This window comes from Sinocyclocheilus anshuiensis, unplaced genomic scaffold (genome assembly GCF_001515605.1).
Source record: "Sinocyclocheilus anshuiensis isolate Anshui unplaced genomic scaffold, SAMN03320099.WGS_v1.1 scaffold1382, whole genome shotgun sequence".
Lineage (NCBI taxonomy): Eukaryota > Metazoa > Chordata > Actinopteri > Cypriniformes > Cyprinidae > Sinocyclocheilus > Sinocyclocheilus anshuiensis.
The window spans coordinates 62,261-75,303 of NW_015554207.1; the positions used below are offsets into that span (position 1 = coordinate 62,261).

Consider the following 13,043-nt stretch of genomic DNA (forward strand, 5'->3'; position numbering starts at 1 on the left):
ACGTGGTCATAACAGGCATGGGTCAAACAATGGCAAACAGGTACAACACAGGCAAGACAAAGAGTAATCCTAGGACAAGCGTGGGTCTTCGATAGACGAACAGAATCCAGAGGGCTAGACAAAAGGGGCAATCCGTAATACACAGGCAAAGATATTCACACAGGAAAACAGGCAAGACTAAACTATAAACTAAGACAGGGAAATGGCGCCGTAAAGTGCTATCACTTGGAGAGCGATAAACGCAGACAATAGTCGGCAACTTGAGCAGGATCTGAGTGGGTGTTATATAGTGTGTGTAATAGCTTTCAGGTGAGCGTGTGATTGGTTACAGCTGTGTGCAATCAGTGCAATGGATGATTGGAAATGTAGTCCAGGGTATAGTGTAACAGTCTGTGTAGTGTGAGAGTCCATGTAGTGAGCGGGTGACCTCTGGTGGTGAGTGAACGGAAGTTCATAGACCGGATTCGTGACATACACGGTCACACTTTGCTCATTGGATCTATAGAATTTGCTGTCTGCAATGCTCAAATACCTGGATTTGGCCCTTTTCTACAGGAAGTCAAGCCCTCTCAATTTCCTAACAGCATATTTCTCAGAGACATTTGGGAGCATGTCTTTGGTTGTTCTTTGAATCCAAGTGAAATAAGAAAGAGGTGTAATGGCATTGGTGGAGTTTCACTTTTGTGGGCACCCACTGACAGACGAGCCACGAGCACTTTTTTATATGTTCTACCTTTCATGTATTTATGTAACACATATTCTACATTAAACATACGTTTAGAATGAACAATAACTGCTGTATAAAGAGTAAAAAAAAAACATAACTAATGCAGAAAAGCCGCCTCTTTTTCCGAATTGCATAGGTGACCACTATCTTTCTTTCATCTCTTCTGATAAATTTTCAGTCAAATTGTTCTCTCTGTGCTAGATCAAAGCCAGTTTCTTATTCTCCTCATAACTGAGAAACTTATTTCTGATGTAGCCGAACCAATGGCCAGCGTGAGTGCAAGCTGCAGTAGTCTGAAAAAGTTTGGATATTTGTCCTTCCGTACTTCATCTTTAAGTTTCTAAAGAGGGATCGGCGATGCAATCGCACATTTCACAAGATCCATGTCAGCTATCACAAGCTGAGGGCCGAGGATGGGGCTTAAATATAATAGAAATTAATTTAGCCCAAAACTTACTTATTCTATCCACTAAAATAATAAGATAATACAAATAAAATGAGAAAATATTAATTATTTAATTTTTATATTTTATTCATAGCTCAGACAAAATCATATGATTGGCTCTCGTCTGGGAGGGCAACCTAGCGTTCACCTCAGACTTTCCCGTGCTCCACCGCTCCATTTCTCCACTGATCCAGTGCCTCCACGATCATCCTGCAAGCACTCAAACCCCCTACTCCGCCAGCTAAGCCATTTGGACTTTCACTCTCTGTGTTTTCTCATCTCCCATCTGCTCCTGGTTCTCCCTGCCTCACAGTCAATAAACTCCTCTGTTTGATCACTACCTCTGTGTCCCTAGACTGTGTCGTGACAGAAGATCGGACCCAAGAAGTAAGCGGCGCCTCCTCTCCCCGTTTCATTTCCGTTTTTGAAAGTCTTTTGTTTTTTCCCGTTTGTTTCTCCCGGCGGTATGGAATCCGCCGTACGCTTCGCAGCGGCGTTGTAAAGCCCGCCGGCCGCCGTTGACCCAAGACGTTCACCTCAGACTTTACCATGCTCCATCGCTCCAGTGCCTCCACGATCATCCTGCAAGGACTCAAACCCCCTACTCCGCCAGCTAAGCCATTTGGACTTTCACTCTCTGTGTTTTACTCATCTCTCGTCTGCTCCTGGTTCTCCCTGCCTCACAGTCAATAAACTCCTCTGTTTGATCACTACCTCTGTGTCAGTAGCCTGTGTCGTGACAATATGATGCCTCTTTGCCTAAATGTCAGTGGTTCTCCAAGAATAAGGTTCAGGTAGTCTGGAGAGAAGGAAGACATCTGGTAGAGCTTTTTTAATACACACACCCACACACACACACAAACCTTTTTTTATTATTTGAATTACAGTTCATTAAGTAAATATGATAATAGTTGTGTGCTTGTCTTGGTATTTTGCAGGCGCCTGTGTCCAAATGCAGTGAGAGCTGTTGCCCAGCCACTAGGAAAGCTGTGCAGAAAGGAAAACCTGTCTGCTGTTATGATTGTATACTATGCCCACCAGGAGAGATTAGTAACAGCACAGGTACATAACTATTATGAAACAATAATGAAAATCCCTGTTATACAATGCCTGATTAATATTTTAAATAGAATTAATTTTCTTTTAATCTTCTTCTTTCTAGATTATATTAATGGCCTCAAATGCCCTATTGCACAGTGGTCAAATACAAGAGGAGATGCCAGCATCCCAAAATAAATTGAATTATTGTCATATGATGGAATAATGGGGATACTTTTGGCATTGTTTTCTTTATCTGGGGTCTTTTCATAATAGCAATCATGCTTGTTTTCTACATTGACAGAAACACACCTATAGTTAGAGCCAATAACTCAGAGCTGAGCTTCCTGCTGCTCTTCTCATTGACTCTGTGTTTCCTCTGTTCACTTACTTTCATTGGTCGACCCACTGAGTGGTCCTGTATGTTGCGTCACACAGCATTTGGGATCACTTTAGTCCTCTGCATCTCCTGTGTTCTGGGGAAAACAATAGTGGTGTTAATGGCCTTCAAGGCTACACTTCCAGGAAGTAATGGTATGTGAAATGGTTTGGGTCCTTGCAGCAAAATAGCTGTGTTCTTACTTTTGCACTTATACGGGTGCTTATATGTGCATTTTGGTTAATATTATCTCCACCATTTCCAAATATGAACATGGATCATTATCAGGAAAATATAATTTTAGAATATAATTTAGGTTCAGCTATTGGTTTCTGGACTGTGCTGGGCTATATTTGTCTCCTGGCTGTCCTTTGCTTTGTTTGAGCTTTTCTGGCACATAAACTGCCAGACAACTTCAATGAAGCAAAATTCATCACATTCAGTATGCTCATATTCTGTGCTGTATGGATCACGTTTATCACAGCTTATGTCAGTTCTCCTGGAAAATGTATTGTCACTGTGGAAATATCTGCCATTTTGGTCTCTAGCTTTGGTTTACTGTTCTGTATTTTCTTGCCAAAATGCTATGTAATTTTACTGAGACCTGAAATGAACACTAAAAAGCATGTTACAACAAAGATGTTCAATGATATCCATTAATAGCTATTAAAGTGTACATGAGAAGGACATGAGAAGACAAAAATCCCTAAAAAAGTACATCTGCAACAAACAGATTATTGTATTATTTTAATATGCTGAAAATAAACAAGACTAAAACTCTTGATTTCTTTGTGTGATTGGGTGGTACCTTCTGCAGTTATGCCATGTTGTCCTCTAAATTTGAGCCACTAGTGTCCCACGACTCCCACCTGCTATTTTCAGGCCAAGCACTGCTCTTTCCTTACTTCCAAGCTTTCCTTGCTTAAGACCTAAGCTGTTATGATAAGATTTTCTTGAGTTTAATACATCTCAAAAAGCACTTGTTACCAGGATTTATTGTCATCTTATGGATTCAGAGGACTTTAATACATCTCAAAAGGCACCTATTTCCAGGATTTATTGTCATTTTATGGATTCAGAGGATTACTCTATTGCTAAAACTAGAGCCTGATAATATGAGCTGGTGAAGAGTTTGGGTGAAGGTGTTTTAATGTTCTTAATAGAATTCACACAAGCACAATATGCGCACGGCTTTGCCTCATACAGTTTAAATAAATAAAAAACTGCATAGGGTTCACTATTCCAAAGCTTGACTCGCAGTTCCTTCTTTCTTTCTTTCTTTCTTTCTTTCTTTCTTTCTTTCTTTCCTAATGATTAAAAACTATTGGAATGATATTCTGACAACATGTCCAAAATATTTAAAGTCAAGGTCAATATCTGCCCTACTACTGCAATCTTTGGTTGTTTGGTTTGTTGCTAAATAAATGAACAAATTAATGAATGAATGCTGTGATATGTTTAAACTGAATAAATATGAAAGACATAAAAATGTTTTATTTTACATAGAGCAGATCGCCCCCTAATGGAGGCTGCCATGCTGCACCACCACTACTACTGCTGCAACTAAGTTTACTTAATATATTTAATATATTAATATATACAAATTTTATTTTATATTTTTATTAATGTAAAGTTTATTTTATACAGTATACAGTATTTTATACATGGTGCCCACCCTTGGATGTAGTGCCATTATGCATGTGCCCAACTGCCAAAATAGTTAATATATCTAGTGTGAAGCAGACTCAATTAACAAACAATTCATATTCATATTGTGTGAACATATCACATGATATATGTAAAATATTAATATTCATATACAAATATTATGTTCTATAAGTGAAAAAAGAATGCATTGTGTGGCAATAAACAAAAAAGTCAAGCTGACTGCATTGCATCATGGAATACAGTACATTGTTCTCTGTTGTATTGGCACTGGTGTATATTTCGCAAAAAAAAAAAAAAAAAACTATGTAGATACCCAAAATGGATATTATTGGCTGATGACCATATATGCATTGTTTGTTTATTTGTTTTATTTATTGTCATTTTGACTTATAATAAGGATGTGTTAGGGTTACATTTTATGTGCCTTTAAACCACTTTCACAATTCTTACTAGGTTTAGGCAAGAAAAATAAGCTCCATTTTGTTTAAAACTTAGTTTCAATTTCATGTTTGTTTGATATTCATAATTAGAAAATACAATGTAACCTTTTTACAGATTTAATTTCTATTGCAATTTTATTTAATTAGTGTGTTGTTTTCTCATTGGCTTAAATTATGCAAATACGCAGTTCACCGAGAAACACCCACAACATTGAATTCAGTGAATTGGGATCCAACAGCTGTTATATAAGACGGCACCAGAGGTTTAGGGGCCAGTTGAGAGTTTAGAATGGGGTTCTTACACACATGGCTTCTGTTCACATTAGTGAGAGCAGCTGACCCGCCATGCAAGTTATGGGGGCCTCCTGACATCCCTCAGCTTAGAAGAGACGGTGATGTGACAATTGGGGGCATCTTTTCCTTCCACAATAGCTGGGAGGAAATGATGCCCACATTCACTTCTAAACCAGAGCAGCCAAAATGCAAGAGGTGAGTTCATAAGGAGACCCGAAAAAAAAAATAAAAAAATAAAAAAAATTAATGAATAAAAAACATTTAAAAATAAAGTTGAATGAATGAATGATAGGAACATTAGTTTTAATTGAATAAATAAATAAATTCTATATTTCAGCAAATCTTATATATATTATTATGTTTATGACTAATATACTATACCCGTCTTACCTTTTGCATTTTCATTGTCATTTAATTATTTTTATTATATTTAATTTTATTTTTAGTTTGAGCTTCAGAGAATTTCAAAATGCACAGACAATGGTATTTGCCATTGAAGAAATCAACAACAGAGCTGATATTCTTCCTGGTATCAGTTTGGGTTACAAAATCTATGATTCATGTGGATCAATAGAAATGGCTCTTAGAGCCTCTCTGTCATTAGTTAATGGGGCAAATGGCTCTCAGATGCCCTGTCAAAGAACTAACACAATCCAAGCTATCATTGCAGAAACATCTTCCACTCCAACTATTGCCATTTCTGCCACTGTCGGACCTCTGCATTTACCTGTGGTAAGTTTTGTATGTTTCTTCTAATTTTGTTAAAGTTCTGTGACAAAATGTGTTATGCAATAATGTATAAAAAGTGGTGCATACTGGAAGTTTTTTATTACTAATAAATCACAATTACTTTTTTTTTTTCTTTTGAAAAAAAAAAAAAAAAATGCAATTAAATGTAGAAACACCCCTCCTTCTTCAGGACTATTCCCAGTGATTATTACCAGAGCCAAGCACTGGCCAAATTGGTCAAATATTTTGGCTGGACCTGGGTGGGGGCTCTTTGTAGTGATAATGACTATGGAAACAATGGCATGAACACTTTTATCAAAGCAGCCACAGAATTTGGAGTCTGTGTAGAATTCTCAGAGGCATTCTTCAGGACTGATCCCAGGGAGGAAATTTTGAGAATTGTTGAGATTTTAAAGAAATCTAGTTCTAAAGTGATTGTTGCCTTTGTATCCTACTCAGACATGGAAGTTCTTCTAGGGGAAATAGCTCAGCATAATATTACTGGACTACAGTGGATTGGTAGTGAATCCTGGATCTCTGATATGAACATTGCTACTGGAAAATGGCAACAAATTCTTAGAGGGTCCATGGGCTTTGCCATTCCAAAAGCTGAAATAACAGGCCTAAAAGAATTTTTGATTAAACTTAACACATCTTCTGACATAGATCTGTATAAAGAGTTGTGGGAAACTATATTTCAATGTAAACTTCCCTCACAAGAAACTGCTGGAAGCAAAATCATGTGCAAAGGCAATGAAAGTTTGAACAATGTGCAGAACCAGTACACAGATGTCACAGAATTACAAATTGCCAATAATGTTTACAAGGCTGTATATGCTGTCGCTTATGCTTTGAACAGCACAATCAGTTGTTCAAAATGGGACACAAACCAAAGCAAATGCCTGGATGAAGTCAACAATACATGGCAGGTAGCATGATTTGCATAGATGTGGAAACAATCATGTCAGTTGCACTCAAAATTGCATGAATTTATTTACATGCTTTTACAGGTACTTAATGCCTTGAGGGAAGTGAGTTTCTTCACCGAAAGAGGTGAAAAGGTGTTCTTTGATAAAAATGGGGATCCGGCAGCAAGGTATGATCTCTTGAACTGGCAGCAGGGGGAGGATGGGACAACAGAGTTTGTTAAAGTGGGTTTCTATGATGCATCTTTACAACCAGGATTCCAGCTTTCATTTAACAACATCAGCATAGTGTGGGCCAAAAATCAACACCAGGTACTTTGTTTGAGAGCAGGCCTATAGATTTGAAACATATCTTACATTGCTGTAAACAAAAAGCAAGCTTTGTTGTGGTACAATTTGTCATGTTTTACAGGTACCTGTGTCTGTGTGCAGTGAGAGCTGTCCCACGGGCACTAGGAAGGCTGTGAAAAAAGGAAAACCCGTCTGCTGTTATGACTGTATTCCATGTGCAGAAGGAGAAATAAGTAATAAGACAGGTATGGTACAAGAATGCATAGCAGCAATAAGCTATAGTGTACAATCTAAAATAATTTTATGTTCACATTTCCTCCTCAGATTCAGTGATGTGTCTCAAGTGCCCTCCAGAATTTTGGTCAAACAAATGGAGAGATACATGTGTCCCAAAACTTGTGGAATTTATATCATTTGAAGATGTGATGGGAATAATTCTAGTACTGTTTTCTTTATTGGGTGTGTCTTTTACATTAGGTATTGCAGTAGTTTTCTTTGTACATAAGGACACCCCCATAGTAAAAGCCAACAACTCAGAGCTGAGCTTCCTGCTGCTCTTTTCATTGACTCTCTGTTTCCTCTGTTCACTTACTTTCATTGGTCGGCCCACTGAGTGGTCCTGTATGTTGCGTCACACAGCATTTGGGATCACTTTTGTCCTCTGTATCTCCTGTGTTCTGGGGAAAACAATAGTGGTGTTAATGGACTTCAGGGCTACACTTCCAGGAAGTAATGTCATGAAATGGTTTGGGCCCTTGCAGCAAAGACTCAGTGTCATTACTTTCACTCTATTACAGTTTCTAATTTGTGTGCTTTGGTTAACAATATCCCCTCCTTTCCCATATATGAACATGAATTATTACCAAGAGAGAATAATTCTAGAATGTAAGTTAGGATCCAATTTTGGTTTCTGGGCTGTGCTCGGTTATATTGGCCTGCTGGCTCTCTTGTGCTTCATTTTGGCTTTTCTAGCTCGAAAATTGCCTGATAACTTCAATGAAGCAAAATTCATCACATTCAGTATGCTCATATTCTGTGCTGTATGGATCACATTTATTCCAGCTTATGTCAGTTCCCCTGGAAAATTCACTGTAGCTGTGGAGATATTTGCTATTTTAGCTTCAAGTTTTGGTTTACTATTTTGCATATTTGCTCCAAAATGTTACATTATTTTACTCAGGCCAGAACAAAACACAAAGAAACACATGATGGGTAAATAATAATAATAATAATAATAAATAATAATAGTCTGTCACCTCAAATAAGCAGTTATCTAAAAGTGTTTATTCCCAAATGTATTCCTGATGTGACACAAATGTAAATTGGCAATACAATAGTCACATACTAATTAAATATGTTGAAATTGTACCACGCAACAAATAAGAATTTAAGTGAGTAATTTACTACAATTTACTGTTTATTCAACATATTGTAAATGACCCCCCCCCCCCACACACACACAGAAAAATAAACAAATAAATAAAAATATCCAAAGACTAGTCAAAGAAAATTATGCATATGAATAAAATGATGTACGGCAATTACAGTACATCCTCTGTTAAGGGTGTAAACAAGCTTTGGTCTATAAAAAGGGTGACTGTGTTGGCCACTGAGTGTATAAAGGGATCCAACCCACAATGCTGATTCTGGAGCTACTACTGCTAATGTCAGTGTTGATCAAAGCAGTACAGCCAGACTGCAGACGACAGGGCAAAGCACAGCTGCCTGAGTTCATCAAAGATGGAGCTCTAAAGATTGGCGGCATCTTCACATTTTACACAGGCTATACTGGGGTGATACCGAGTTTTACCCGATTACCTCCTCAACCAAAATGCAAGGAGTATGTATGTTTTCAGTGCAAATGTTTATCATAGTGTATTGTAATTTGTAATATTGCATAATGCATTGATATTTGTGTTTTGCTTAAAAATAAGTTGTACTTGCTTCTATGTGTTACTTTTTTCCACTCTTTCTCTAACTAAAAAAATGTGTCTCTTTAGTATCAATTATAGGGAATTTAAATTTGCATGCACTATGATCTTCGCAATAGAGGAAATAAATAAAAACCAAAATATACTCCCAAACCACACGCTGGGTTATGAAATCTTTAATGCCTGTGGATTCTCTAATATTCTGCAGTCTGCACTTTCACTGTCCAATGGACAAGATGTCGTTACTGATGAATTAAACTGCACCAAGGTCGATATTGTACAGGCTATAATAGGTCATTCAGGATCCACTCCAACTATTGGGTTTGCTAGAATAACTGGCCGATTCCGCATACCTGTGGTAAGATGTGATCCCATGATAGTATCTGCCTACTTATCAAGTTTACCATTATTATTCTGGTATATATGAGGTTATATATACCTGTTTTATTTTTATTTTTTGTTATTGCCTCTCTCTGTAAATGAAAATCATATGTATAATGTATAAATGTTCCTAAAATCTTGAATTGTTTTGTATTAGTTCATATATTACACGCTAAAAGCCGCAAAGATAAACATATTATACACACTTAAAAAAAAAAAAATGTCTCATTTACATAACCAATGATCTGTTGACATGGAGGGAAAAAAACAGAGGTGCTGAAAATAATGATTTTCACTCAAGTCTCATGCATGCTATTGTCACATTTGTATTTGTGTTCACACAGATAAGTCATTTTGCTACCTGTGCTTGCCTGAGCAACAGAAAAGAGTTTCCTTCTTTCCTCAGAACTATTCCAAGTGATTACTACCAGAGCAGAGCACTGGCCCAGCTGGTGAAACATTTTGGCTGGACATGGATGGGAGCCTTAAGCAATGACAACGATTATGGTAAAAATGGCATTGCCACATTCATTAAGGCTGCACAAGAGGAGGGAGTCTGTATTGAATACTCACAGGCTTTTGAAAGCACAGGATCAAAAACGTCATTAAAAAATATTGTAGACACTATCAGAACCTCCAAATCTAAGGTAATAATGGCTTTCATGTCACACAGAGAGATTAAGATACTGGTGGATGAGCTATACAGGCAAAATATTACAGGACTGCAGTGGATTGGAAGTGATGCCTGGATCACAGATGACTCTCTAGCAGATAGCCAAGGCCACACTTTGCTCATTGGATCTATAGGATTCACTGTCCGCAATGCTCAAATACCTGGACTAGGCCATTTTCTACAAGAAGTCAACCCCTCACAATTTCCAAAAAGTATGTTTTTCAAAGAATTCTGGGAAAACATTTTTCAATGCTCATTGAGCCCAAATGCAATGCAAAGGGCATGCAATGGCTCAGAGCACTTGAAATATGGCAAACATCCTTTCACTGATGTGTCTGATCTGAGATATGCCAATAATGTCTACAAGGCTGTGTATGCAATAGCTCATGCACTGCATAATCTATTGTCATGTAAGCAACAAAAAGGCCCATTTGCTAACGCCACCTGTGCCCAACCAACTACAATACAACCCTGGCAGGTAAAATATCTTCTAAATAGAAAATCTAAATATCTAACTTTAAATATATGTAAAAATCCAAGTAAACTGCATGATGCAAACAAAATATTATTTATTTATTTATTACTATTATTATTTTAACCGATGAAATCACCATATTATGTTATCAATTTAAAAAAATAAAAACTGTTTTGCCATTTCAGATTTTACATTATCTGCAGACTGTGAATTTCACCATGAATGGGGGAGAAACAGTCTTTTTCGATAGCAAAGGTGACTCCCCTGCAAGATATGAACTGGTAAACTTACAAAAGGTCACAAAAGGCACAATGGAAATAGCAACTATTGGCTACTATGATGCAATTCAGCCTCGTGGACAACAGTTTACTATGAACAATGTCAACATCATCTGGGGAGGAGGCCTAAGAACCGTAAGAGTCTCTTTTCAAATGAACCTTCCAATCAAAACAAAATCCCCAAGTGCACATGTGATGCAGCAATGCATCATAATGGCACAGACAAACATGTGTAAACATGTGCAAACATGTCACACAACATATTATTTTTCTATTGTTGTTCAAGTAGATTTCCCCTGGTGTGTGGCAGGTGCCTGTGTCTCTGTGCAGTGAGAGCTGTCCCCTAGGCACTAGGAAAGCAGTGCAGAAAGGAAGGCCCATCTGCTGTTTTGACTGTATCCCATGCCCTCCAGGAGAGATTAGTAACACAACAGGTAATGCTTGCTTAATTGGTCTTTTAACACTTGCAGTTCATCAAAAGAGGATCAAATGGAAAAAAATTACAATAATTTTAATCTAAATGATCATGAAACTGTCCTTAAAGCATAATTTAAAACACTTACGTAAAGGAGTAGTAAATGATAAGTTATATGATCAGTTAGTAGTATATGATCGGCTAGAAGAGGCTTAATTGAAATAACAGGCTCATTACTATTGCAATTCCATTTTCACCCACACCAGATGCATCTGACTGTGTGAAGTGCCCTTTTGGATACTGGTCCAATAGCAGAGGTGATGAGTGTATCAAAAAGACAGTGGAATTCCTGTCATTCAACGAAATAATGGGTATCATTTTGATGATGCTTGGGTTACTTGGGGCATTTCTAACTATGTTCATATTTGCAGTTTTTTTTCACTACAAAGACACACCAATAGTAAAAGTCAACAACTCAGAGCTGAGCTTCCTGCTGCTCTTCTCATTGACTCTGTGTTTCCTCTGTTCACTTACTTTCATTGGTCGACCCACTGAGTGGTCCTGTATGTTGCGTCACACAGCATTTGGGATCACTTTTGTCCTCTGTATCTCATGTGTTCTGGGCAAAACAATAGTAGTGTTAATGGCCTTCAAAGCAACACTTCCAGGAAGTTATGCTATGCGTCACACAGCGTTTGGGATCACTTTTGTCCTCTGTATCTCTTGTGTTTTGGGGAAAACTATAGTGGTGTTAATGGCTTTTAAAGCTACACTTCCAGGAAGAAATGTCATGAAGTGGTTTGGGCCTCTTCAACAGAGAATCAGTGTTGTTGGCTTTACTCTTGTACAGGTCCTCATCTGTGTGCTTTGGTTAACAATATCCCCACCTTCCTCATATATGAACATGAGCTACTACAGAGAAAAGATCATCCTAGAATGCAGATTAGGCTCAGCTGTCAGTTTCTGGGCTGTGCTCGGTTATATTGGCTTACTGGCTGTCTTGTGCTTCATTCTGGCTTTTCTAGCTCGGAAGCTGCCTGATAACTTCAATGAAGCCAAATTTATCACATTCAGCATGCTCATATTCTGTGCTGTCTGGATTGCCTTTATCCCAGCTTACCTAAACACACCTGGAAAGTTTACAGTAGCAGTGGAGATATTTGCAATTTTAGCTTCCAGTTATAGTTTACTAATCTGTATTTTCATTCCAAAATGTTATGTTATCCTGCTAAGACCAGGTGCAAACACAAAAAAAGCATTTACTAGGAAAGGTCCCACATTAACCTGATCAGATGTTATAAAAAGGATGTGGCATAAACATAACACTTTTAACTAAATTAAAATAGGTGAAGATATGAAAAATGCAAAAAAAAAAAAAAAACCCCTACCAAGGTCACATCAGACATCAAAGGGCTCAGTGAAGACCTAAACACTTTTCAGTCATCCAAGTGAATGCAACAGATATGGTCTCCCTCTAGTGGGGAAAAAAAAGGTATAGGACTACTAATGTAAGACTTGAATTTCATCATTTTCTCTCTTCCGTTTCTCACACTGTAAGTCTTTTTCATTATCAGACCTTTATGGGTGAATATAAGAATGGGTGTTTTTTTTTTTTGTTTATGATAAAGTCATGATAACTTGCGGTCAGTGATTACAGCATTGCCACTGTAAATTATTTAACTGTCAAAAGAATGTCATGCCAGCTTCTCAATTAATGAACTGTAACTCAGAAATGCTCTTACTACACTGCTTACTACACTTAACTTTACAAATAAAATATATACCTACTATAAACCTCCTGAATACCATTCCCATGGAAGACCTAAATAACACAAAAGGCCATAAAAATATGTTTCCAAACTATCATATTTTGTGTTTGGGCTAATTATATAAGGTTGCACAGCCATAACAACAAATTCAGAACTTGTGGATGGATAGCCTTGCCATATGGAC

At 37.5% G+C, this 13,043-nt stretch overlaps 1 protein-coding gene and 2 pseudogenes across 1 annotated transcript; all 3 read left to right on the top strand.

The window, feature by feature from the left end:
• The window catches only part of LOC107671055 (vomeronasal type-2 receptor 26-like), a 24,695-nt pseudogene extending 21,446 nt beyond the window's left edge, over positions 1-3,249 (top strand).
• A 2,222-nt stretch (positions 3,250-5,471) lies between these two features.
• Positions 5,472-8,157, top strand: LOC107671056 (extracellular calcium-sensing receptor-like). The gene is made up of 4 exons (XM_016463904.1): positions 5,472-5,723; positions 6,731-6,958; positions 7,059-7,182; positions 7,262-8,157. Exons 1-4 carry the CDS (start codon positions 5,472-5,474, stop codon positions 8,155-8,157), a joined length of 1,500 nt encoding a protein of 499 aa, XP_016319390.1.
• A 522-nt stretch (positions 8,158-8,679) lies between these two features.
• On the top strand, positions 8,680-12,373 carry LOC107671057 (extracellular calcium-sensing receptor-like; annotated as a pseudogene).
• The last annotated feature ends 670 nt before the right edge of the window (positions 12,374-13,043 follow it).